General features: G+C 39.4%; 2 protein-coding genes across 2 annotated transcripts; one reads left to right on the plus strand and one right to left on the minus strand.

The window, feature by feature from the left end:
* Window positions 1–121: 121 nt before the first annotated feature.
* Window positions 122–1,971, plus strand: CCOS01_05588 (methionine aminopeptidase 2B; the record flags this gene model as incomplete). Its single annotated transcript, XM_060453766.1, has 6 exons — window positions 122–164; window positions 242–1,092; window positions 1,174–1,437; window positions 1,525–1,689; window positions 1,765–1,851; window positions 1,915–1,971. The coding sequence occupies 6 exons, from the start codon at window positions 122–124 to the stop codon at window positions 1,969–1,971; spliced, it is 1,467 nt and encodes a 488-aa protein (XP_060315538.1).
* A 2,560-nt stretch (window positions 1,972–4,531) lies between these two features.
* On the minus strand, window positions 4,532–6,634 carry CCOS01_05589 (pfs domain-containing protein; the record flags this gene model as incomplete). The annotated part of the gene is made up of 2 exons (XM_060453767.1): window positions 4,532–5,397; window positions 5,464–6,634. The coding sequence occupies 2 exons, from the start codon at window positions 6,632–6,634 to the stop codon at window positions 4,532–4,534; spliced, it is 2,037 nt and encodes a 678-aa protein (XP_060315539.1).
* Window positions 6,635–11,472: the final 4,838 nt, after the last annotated feature.

Below are 11,472 nucleotides of genomic sequence, written 5' to 3' on the forward strand. Positions count from 1 at the left end.
CCTAACCCCTCATTTTCTCCGGATCACCATTTCTCGCCGACTTACACCACCACCTACTCTTGACGACTGAGGCTGGCCTTTACTCCACAACGCGCTCGCGACTGACAGGCTTCATGTCGAAATGGGTTCAAAGACACCCGAAGACCATATTCCAGGAGGCAATGGTAATGAATCCAAAATGCTGTCTTTGTTTAATTGGCCTTCATGACCAAGTGGTAGCATGCTAATTGATGTCGTTCAGGCGGGCCCACTTCGTCCGGCATTTCTTCCGGCGGGGAGCCGCGCGGCGTGCACCTCTCCCGTGACGGGGACGGCAGTCTCGGCGACGGGGGCGATGACGACGGCGACGATGGCGACGAGGATGAAGTTGTCGCTGGCACCGGATCGCTGAACAATGCAGCAGACAACGACGATGGCAACGATGATAATGGACCCAAGAAGAAGAAACGAAAGCCCAGAAAGAAGAAGAAGAAGGCTTCTGCCGCGGCGACAGCCACGAAGCAATCTGACCCTCCGAGGGTGCCGCTGAGCGACCTCTTCACTTCGGGCTCGTACCCGGCCGGTGAGGCGCAGGCTTACACCAAAGCCCGGGATGCGGCTGCGGCTACGGGTGCGGACTCGGATATGAACACCGCGCGCACGACGGCTGCGGAGTTACGGCACCAGTCCCGCCCGCACCTCGAGGACCCGAGCCTCCTGAACGACTACCGTAAAGCCGCCGAGGTTCATCGGCAGGTCCGGCAGTGGGTTCAGGATACGGTGAAGCCCGGTAAGCAGACTCTGCTCGAGATCGCTACGGGGATCGAGGACGGGGTGAGGAGTTTGCTGGGGAACCAGGGGTTGGAGGTGGGTGATGCGTTGAAGGCTGGGATGGGGTTCCCTACGGGACTTTGTCTCAACCACGAGGTTGCGCATTATACGCCGAACCCGGGGCAGAAGGATGTGGTGGTGAAGTACGAGGACGTGATGAAGGTTGATTTTGGGGTGCATGTGAATGGGTGGATTGTGGATAGTGCGTTTACGATGAGTTTCGATCCGGCGTGGGATAGTTTGTTGGCTGGGGTTAAGGCTGCTACGGAGAGTGGGATCAAGGTTCGTGTTTTCTCTACTGCTTTCACTTACGATCTGCTTGGGGAAGGGAAGAAAGTGTAGGCTAACGTGGATGTGTTACAGGCCGCCGGTATCGACGTCCGCATCTGCGACGTCAGCGCCGCAATTCAGGAGACGATGGAGAGCTACGAGGTTGAGGTCGGCGGCAAGATGTTCCCCGTCAAGCCGGTGCGCAACATCTGCGCACATGATATCGCGCGGTACCAGATCCATGCGGGCAAGTCGATCCCGTTTATCAAGAACAATGATCAGACCAAGATGGAGGAAGGGGAGATCTTTGCGATTGAGACGTTTGGGACGACTGGGCGCGGGAAGTTGTTTGACGACGTGAGTTTTCCACTTCTGCTTCTAGGAAATATTTGCCATGCGTTTGGCATTGGAATTGCGTGAAAGGAGACTGACGGCGATGAATAGGTCGGTATCTATGGATACAAGCTGGATTATGATGCTCCTGCTCAAGTCAAGTTGCCCTTTGCCTCTGCAAATCGTCTGTACAAGACGATCAAGGAGCAGTTTGGTAGTATTGTCTTCTGCCGCAGATACCTTGACCGTCTCGGCTTAGATCGGTACTTGGCTTGTGTAAGTGTGTCATATTATGTTGAGATGCTGGCCTTGAAGAAGAGAAAATTGCTGACGATTGGGTTCCATTGACAGCTCAAATCCTTGGAATCTCATGGCATTCTCGAATCATATGCACCTCTTTCGGATATCAAGGGATCTCAGTCTGCTCAATTTGAGCATGTAAGTTATGAAATCTCGACACGAGCTATGATGAGCGAGGTTCAGTGAGGCTGACAATGATAGACGATCTTGCTTCGCGAGAATAACAAGGAGATCATCAGTCGTGGGAGTGACTATTGATGATGGAAGTTGAAGGACACAACGCGTTTCGAGGACAGAAAATCACGGTTTATTTGTGCGAGAACTCGAGTTGACGTCTCAACATGTCATTGGGGGTCAAGATGGCCTCAACGCCACATGATTGGGGAATTGCATCCCGTTTGTACTGCAATTCTACATTTTTATTGCACCAACGCTTCTCACGGAGGTGTTTAACACGTCTTTGAGCGCATTTATTTGGTTAAGTTGTATTGAGTGATTTGAAAAGGAGGCCCTCAAGCGGCTGAAAATTCGATCACCAGAAATTGTTGTCTATGCGCGCCTTCCTTCCCACAAAACATTCGTTTTGATACCTAGGCAACACCTCAGCTCACAGTATTCTTGTTACTTTGCGAATGGAAGTTCTTTGTCAAGGGCATCCAAGGTGCTTTGCTGCTCCGAGTATAATTAATTCAGTTTCCAGTATCTACTAAGGAATTTGCATCGTGGCGTAGAATAAACTCTAGCTTAGCATACAAAGGTAGGTGGGTTTTATCAGTTGTATTAGGAAATAAACTACAGTATCCCTTCTTTGCGGTTGTTCTTTGCGGTGCCTGGTAGAATCGAAAATCTAAACTTAAACGGGTATTTGAAACGGGCAACACAGGCAACATCAGTCACATCATTTGGTGTTTTTAAATTGAGAAAGAAAAAAAAAATAAAAAGACCCGTTAATATACTGAGTCGTCTAATCATTGAAATAATTCTTTGGTGTTTGCTGCTAGTCCTCGTGAACCTAGGTGCGAGCCCAGCTTTCATTCCATTCTCTGCCTTACGTTAATGAGCGAACTGGATTATCGACTGGATTCCAACTCCAAGTTTCCATCTATCCGTGCTTCCCTCGCGAAATCTCCCGAATGTGCGTCTCGAGAACAGTCACACCGGCTTGTAACCGCGGAACCAACAGAAAGTTTTCGCGTACTGCTCAATTCTTGCGTTAGCAACCGGACCATAAGGTAGTCTCCCTTAGACGAAAGCAGGCAATTCTGACGCTCTGCTTTGATTGCACTATGGAGGACCTCTCCGTGCATGTCCCTTGTGAAGTTATTCGTAATCCTCGTTGGTTGACTGATACTTGCTCTCCACCTTCTGGAGAATACGGTAGAGTATGTCGAGGTTCCCATGCTTTTGTCGACGCGCTTCGGAAATAGTTTGCCGAAGAATCATGATCTTGTGCAGGTTGTCGAATTGTCTTGGATGTGAGCAAGTTTTAAGCAGTAACTCGGCCGCCTTATAGTGACCGCAGCGAAGTGCAACTCGCGTACATTCTTGTACAAGCTCTGCATCAAGGTCTTGAAGTGGGAAGAACCGCATGATTTCGGTGCGTCCCGTATATGACGCAGCAAAGAGAGGGTGGCGATCGTAATCCACCGCAATGGAACCTGCTCCACGCCGAAAGAGTGACTCGAATACGTCCGTAATACCGTCTTGGGCTGCGAGAAATATTGCTGTCTTCCCCGAAGAGTCTTTCACGTCAATCTTTCCACGCTTTTTTAAAAGTGCACGCGCAATACTGTAGTGTCCTTGTGTGCACGCTATTACCAGAGCATTGCCTATAATAGAAGCTGAGGTTGCGTCATCTCCTGTTTCCCATAGGATTTCTACAATGTCCATTCTGCCGCGTGAGTAAGCTGATAGTAGAGCAAGGCCATATATGCGACCTAGATCAGTAGTCCCGTTGGTGTCCATTTCCAAGACTTCCTTGATTGCACACTGAAGACCTTCAAGTGCAAAGGGTACCATCAAGGAATGCGGAACATGTTCTTGAGGATCTGCATTTGCAAACTGCATACGAACACTTTGTTGAAGAGGTTGGAAAAGGGAAAGTTGATAACGGAATAGTCCACTGTCGCCGGAATGAAGATACTCTTTGATGAGCCACAAGATTATGTCGCCATCAGCTCTGGCAGCATATCGAGCCCAGTATTTCGCAGCATGTTGCGCTAATGGATACGAAGACTCGTCCTCTGCCTGTGAAAAGTCATGTCTGATAGCCAGCAAATAGGCGAGACATGTTTCTGCCATGAAAGTATGGGCGAACCGTACTTCAAAAATTGGTGAGATTTCCGGGTCCAGACGACCAGAAAGGAGATATTCCTTGACTGAGAAGTGTGCGAGCTGGAGAACTTGAGTCGTACGTCCGCCAATTCTTCCGCTTTGGGTGACAGAAACGACGAGGCTGGGGCAGTAGATTGAAATCCGATCCCTGTCTAGCCGGAGTAAAGGTTGAAATCTCTCAGTCGGTCTTTGGGCTTTGGGAGATACTTTGATGATGTCGACCGCTTCGTCCACAAGCAGGGGCTCTGCCGAATAGAGTAGAAATTGCAAAATTTTCCGTGTTTTTTCCCATCGCTCGTTGGGGACTTGGTTCAGTATCCTCGCATAAGTCTCGTCCAATGTCTTTGGCAATGAGTTGAGGGTACTTTGGATGTCTTCATCATCTCCACATTGTTGAAGTCGGACCAGCTGGCAAAACACCCAGCGGAACCTTTAGGTAGTAGCACTGATCAGTCTAAGAAATACTAACGAAAAGGGTATTTTCTTACATTCCGTCAGCCTTCCTGATTAAGTGATTTATGACCTTTTCCAGAAGAGCCTCACTTGTCTGCCATCCTCTTGGGCCGCCCCAGTTCCTAATTGTTGACTCGATGAATTCCCGTATGTCTGCATTGATTGACTTATTTCGTAGTAGAATCTGCATGCCCTTAGGTATACTGTCGCCTAAAGCATGCAAAATGTCGTCCTCTGGGCGGCTTGTTACAAGGACATGGAAATTGATTACTTCGGACTTGAGGAGAGCTTTGATCCAAGGCAGGATCCCTTTGCCCTTCAAAGCTTGGCCGTGTTGATATTCATGAGCCACGTCTCGCTCATCTAGTGCGTCAAGCACAATCCAGACTTCACCGGCTTTCTTAGCCATGTCCGTGAACCATGAGCACAGGCGGTCAGTCGTAGGTTGAGTAGAGCTAACTCTTTGTTCGAGTTCGAAGATTGAGTCGAGATATTCTTTAGCGTCCTTGTTCTGATGATATAGTTGAATAATGAGTGACCGAATGGCTTGATCAAGCGACTGCTTGTTCTTATCATTAAATGTGAAATAAAAGTAAAGAGACACAGCCACATTGCTTTGTAGATCTTCAATAATTGTCGAGCTCAGAATCGTCTTGCCACATCCTGGGCGGCCATGCAGCCATAACGAAGAATGGGGTTTCGCTTTCCAGTCCAGATACTCCGGACCTTCCAAAAACCACTTTCCTGTGTCGCCGTGATGAAGACCGCAGGCCGTGTTGTGATCGATTGATGGCTCTGGTGGAGAAAGCAGTGACCTAATGTCCCTAGATCGATTACTCGCACTCATGGCGTGGAACATTTCATTGGTATCTCTTGTGTTTGTCTGAATCTGGGAGACTGTATGTAGTGTATGCATGTGTGAGCAAAGCAATACCCTCCGTTCATGAATGCTATTTTACTGACCTATCCCCAAGATCTCATCCACTCGCTCAGATTGTTCAACATTCCTAACATCCATGACAGAAAGTAGCTCCTTCGCATATGCAGCGGCAACCATCGCCGCATAGTTCTGCCACCGATCCTTCTTGTGGCTATCAGCGTAGTCACAGATTCCTCTGATGACAAGACAGGGGAAATGATTCATCAGTCCAGCCGCCTCCATCTCGAAGCAAAGACATTGTGTCCCGATATTCTGGAGAATTTGATCCCGTGAGACGCTATCCTTCACGAGTGAGTTGCCGGAGGCAATTATACCGTAGTGGATTCTTGGATTGGTATCCTTTCGATAAGGTCTTTTGATCTCCTGTTGCGGATCGCAAAGCGCACAGTCAGAATATTCGATCGTATCCTCGCGATGTTGGTCAGGAAGCAAGAGAGGTTGAGCCTGCGCTTTTGCATTTTCGACATGTGTCGATGTTGATGCGAATAGGCGATCATTCTGCAATCCTTGATGAATGAACGCCGCGTCCCCATCATTCTCACCTCTGTCCGCCAGAAGAGGAGAGTTCTCGAGTGCGGCAGCTAATATTCTCGGCAACTTGGAGCCTGTGCGTCTTTGTGTGGCCTTCAGCTTTGTCAACCCATTGAGAAGAGCTGCTGGTGGGGAGGCAAGATGACCGATGGGCTCAACTTGGCCGTCGGCCTTCAGTTTGACCAAATCGTACTGTTCAACTCCTCCAGATTTGTGAACAGGCTGGCTGACTACAACATCGCCTAGTCGAATGTCGACTAATTCATATCCAGGTTCCCATCTCGGGACCCCGGCACCAATGCCAACCATCAGACCAAATCGTATGTGTGGTAGAGAATGGACCATGCTCGCTGCGGTCCTAGTTGCAGCTGCTATGCCATAGCTTCCTTCGCCTATCGAGGCGATGACAACATAGTGAGCGCCGATCCGGCCCCATGAGTAGCAATTCATGTCGGTCGAATTCTGGACAAAGTTTTTCGGTTGCTGACACTCTTCGTCAAGCATGGCCATTGCAGCAGTAAGTTCATTGTGCAGTGCCACTATCCAACCGATTGTATACGCATTGTAGTCGCAAGATGGCTCGGAAGTGTCCGTGGTATTACCGTTGAGTATGGTATGGGGACCCTGTCGTAGAGCCAGATCCTGGCGATGGGTTGAATCCATGATGTGAATGTCGCGGCTTGTAGTATGTGTAGTTGAGAGATGGGTTCGTAATGGGATGCCTTCGAGTACTTTTAACAGGATTCTCATCCACCGCGCCGCACACGTCATACAAAGTGGCGAATGATGTGGTTGGTTGTGATTTGATGTCAGCATGTGAATGCATGGTGTTCTTGCAGGTTTGTTGATTGGCTGTTGTCATGACCGAATCGCGAGCAAGGCATTGAGATAAGTTGATATAGCCTCTTTACCTTGAAAGAACACACCTCTCTTGGCATTGGAAACGATGCACGCTCGAATTGCCGGCACAACAAGCAGGGAGATAGGTTTCGAGGCGTCATGTAATACTATCTTGACAACGAATCTTTCCCAGCCGCAGTAGCAGCCGACCTCTACGACAAGCGTCAATTTGCAGATAATCGAATTGGTCAGTAATTAGTTGTGTATAATTAAGAAAAGGCTTATTTAGCTTCGGTTGGACAGCCCATTTGCTTGTTCCTTCGGGTAAGACACGATAGGTAGGTAGGTGTTGATTGTCAGTCAACCGCTATAGCAGCCTGCCGGCACTCTGCATTCGTGTAACCGCACATCAGGCTTAGATAGTAGTATATTCATATGCCCAGGTCCCAGACTGCCTAGACCTACCCGATAGTACCTGAATCTCATGATTCAGGAGAGCGGTGAAGCATTGGAGCAGGCTGGGCTTCCTAGTCACAACGATAGAACTAGTTTTGTCATTTTCTATGTCTGCCGAATAAGTGATTTTATGAGTGGGGAGCATCAGAACTTCTTCTTCAATGAAGCCATTAACTTGAACGAGCACCTGGCCTTGTCGTTATTTAAGGTTTCAACGTGGTGTCCATGTCTTAGGTATGCAGAATTGAGGAAATGAGGTGGCTAGTGTCAATAGGTATATAACACAGGGAAGAAGCTTATAGAGGCTAACTACTATTAGAGTCTAAAAAATAAATTATTAAAATCTACCCTTTTTTTAAAATATATTACTAGCGCTTTATATATATTTAAGCTACTCTTTTATTACTTAGTCCCCCTCTTTATACTTCTTAAACTATCCCTTAACTAACGGGGTTTAATTAGCGAGGCTTAATAAAATACTCCCTCTTTTAGGTTTTATTTTAAAGGCTACTTATAGTTTATATATATTATATTAATCCCTTATTTATAAGGTCTTTTAATATATAATATAAAAATAAGTAAAAGTAGTACTTATTAGCCCGAGTATAAACCCCTTATTTTAAATAATAAATTTAGTTAGCCTTATAATTTTATATTTAAATTACTCTTATTTATAATCCGTTTTTATAATTATTAGTACCTAAGTAATCGTTACTCTACTTTTATTTATTAATATTAACCCCTTTTTAAATTATTACGATTTTTAATTTTTCTTTTTTTTTTATTTATAATTATTTTAATTATATATAATCTCTCGTTTTTATTAGTATTTATACTACTTCTTTATTACGTAAATTTTATAATTAATAAATATCTTTTAGATCTTTTAATTTTATATACTCCCCTATCTAAGTTAGTCTCTTTTAAAGTTATACTATATTCACTACTAATTCTATTTTAATATAAATATAGCTCTTTTTAATAACGTTATTACGATTAGTAATAGACTAGTTATTAGTACTATAAGTACGCTTAGTAGTAGTAGTAGTAGCTATTTATTTAAAAAGCTTAATATCCCCTTTACTTACCCTAACTTTATATATATATCGCTACTTATATACTACTTATACTAACCGTTATAAACTCCTATTAAAAAAAAAAAAAGTAAATATTAAAAAGATCGGGGTTAGCTAAGTATACCCGCTCCCCTACCCTATTTACGTTATATATAAAGCGCTTAATCTAAAAGTTAAGTACTATAACTAGCTAAGTTAGTAATTTATAGCCCCTAATTCGCTCTTTTATTTAATACTTTTTTAAAATCTAGTATATATTATATAAAGTATACTACGTAGAACTATTCTTATAAAAATATAATAAGTATTTAGTACTATTACTACTCTATTACTTTTTTTATATATTAGTTAATAATATTTTAAGTCCCTAAGTTTATAAAATCTATAATACGAACCCTCTAGAATACTACTCTTATTTTAAATAATAACGTCTACGATTTAGAGGTTTATCGCTTTATTATTACTTTATTATTACTATTACTTAGGTTATTAATATTATTCTATAGCTTTAATAAACCTATAAAATTACTATTAATAATATATAAAAAGTACTTAAGCGCGCTAATAAAGAGGCCCGTTTTACCCCCATTATTAATAATAATAATAATAAAATAACTATAAGCTCCTCCCGTACTACGTTTTCGTCCTATAATAACGTAATAATCGTACTATTACGTACTATTTATAACGAAGTATACTATTTAAATAATATTCTAACCGTAGTATAATTACCCCACTTATACTCCGTATTTATAGCTAATTATTTATAAATTCGTTAATAATAAAATAACTACTTTTTCTTTAATAATCCTAAAAATAAGGATAAGAGTAGCCCCTTTACGTATAAAAATAGTCTTCTTATAAATCGTAAAGAATAAAAAAGCCGTTTATAATTAGTATATTTATATTACTTAATTATAACTATATAACCCCCTTTTTTATTATTAATAACTAATTCGCTACGTTATTATATTTATTAAGAACTAAAGTACGCTACTTAATTAAAACTTATTCTTTATATATACTAATTAACGCTACGTTTTTAATATACTTAGCTAGCTCTTACGTATTTTTATTATTACTATATTCCTTTTACCGGATTAAATATTATTACCTCTTTTTTAACCCTTTATATTATATAATATTTTTTATTTTATAAAATAGCTCTCTATTTATATTCTTAATAAGTAAGGGCTTTTAAAGGGCTTTTTTATAATATTAATATAGCTTAAGTAAAGATATATAAAATATATTATATATTTTATATTATATTAGTACGTCTAGTTAGTAAATAACCCCTACTATCTTAATTATTAATTTAATTTTAAATAGGCCTAGATACTTATTAATTAACTTCTAACTAGGGTACTACTTTTTAATATTCTTCCTTAATAATAATACTTAGTTACTTATTTTATATAATATATCTATCCTAGCCTTATTAACTTATTATTTATATATTTTACGTACTTTTTATATAAGGGGTTATAAAGCTTTTTAATTAGCTTATAATTAGGCTATACGCTCCTTAGCTAAGATATTTTATATACTATCTCGAGTCCCTATTAAGATTAATATAAAATAAGTAAATAAGAACCTGAGTAGGGCCTTAATAAGTACTTTATAAATTACTAAGTACTAAGTATTATTATATATAAACTTAGCTAAGTAAAGACGTTATACCTAATTTAATTAATCTTAAGTATAAAAATAGTAAAAGTACTATTCTAAGTATTAGTTCTACTATTTTATTTAACTATCCGTTTATAAGTAAAATACGGTATTAAAACGCCTCTTTATTACTAAGAAGTAATAAAAATAAATTTAAAACTTATTTATAAATAATAAGCCCCTATTAAAAATAATCCTTTTAAGTATTCTAAACTTCGTAAAGATCTTTATAAATAAGAAGTTTATAAATCTCTAGGCTATAAGGGTCGTCCTCGTAGTAATATAAATACTATATTTTATAAATCGGTTTATTATAATGAGTATTATGTTATAAGGGCGCTTCTTAATTAGTATAGTTAATATAGGTAAGCTTATAATGAAATCTAATAATATTTCTTATTATAGTTATATAAATATTAATATAACTTTTTATATCCCTACTTATTCTATCTTAATAATAATAGCGTTTTAGTAATACTATTATTTGCTTTATATTATAATATCCTGCTATAAGTATATTATAATATACTTTAATAACCTCTCTTTTTAGCCCTTTATATAGTAATACGTAAGCGTAGCTACTATAATATAATAACCCTTTCGAGTTATATACCTAGCTTTATTATTACTTTTTTTTAACTAAGCGAGGCCGTTAGTTCTTTTTAATTTACTACTTATTTTTTATAAAAGCGTCCTTTTATTAAGTAGCCCGTAGTTAACTTATTATTAATAACCTCTTTTTATTAAATACTATTTTAAGTATTCTTATTATATCGGAGTTTTATAAAACGAGTAGCTTATAATTTATAGTTTTAATAATAGGTTTAAATAGCTTTTTAAATATTATATTATAATTTTAATACCCTAGGCTCGTAGCCCCGTTACGCTTTTTAAAGTACTCCTTAGAGCTCCCTTAAGCTAAAGTTCTTAACCTCTTTTACTTATTTTTTTATATTATTACTAATTTTATTTTTAAAATACTTATTATCCCTTTTATTTAAAAGCCGCTCTCGTAACTTATTTTTATATACTTTATTACTATAACTTTAAAAAGCTCTTATATATTTCTAACGTTATTTAAGTCTTTTTTTATTTTTAATAATAGCTCTTTTACTTTATTATTATTACTATTTTTACTATAATCGGGTTTTTATAATAATTTATTTACTAAGTTTTTAATATTTAGTTTAAACTTAATTTTAATATTAAATATTATAAGTTTATCTAATTAATATAGCTATTTCTTATTTAGCCTCTTTTTAATATTTAAGAACTATAAGTTAAAGTAGTTTATAAATACTACGACCTAATTTTAACTATAAGCGAGGTAATATTATTAGTTTCTTAGTATATTTATAATAGTTAGTAATTTTATATTTCTTATACTATAGTAGCTTTTTATATCCGTTAATTTCCTTAACTTATAAATAATTAAGTACTAATTATTTTTAAATAATT

This window comes from Colletotrichum costaricense (genome assembly GCF_030867565.1).
Source record: "Colletotrichum costaricense strain IMI 309622 chromosome Unknown Scaffold_5.1, whole genome shotgun sequence".
Taxonomy (NCBI): domain Eukaryota; kingdom Fungi; phylum Ascomycota; class Sordariomycetes; order Glomerellales; family Glomerellaceae; genus Colletotrichum; species Colletotrichum costaricense.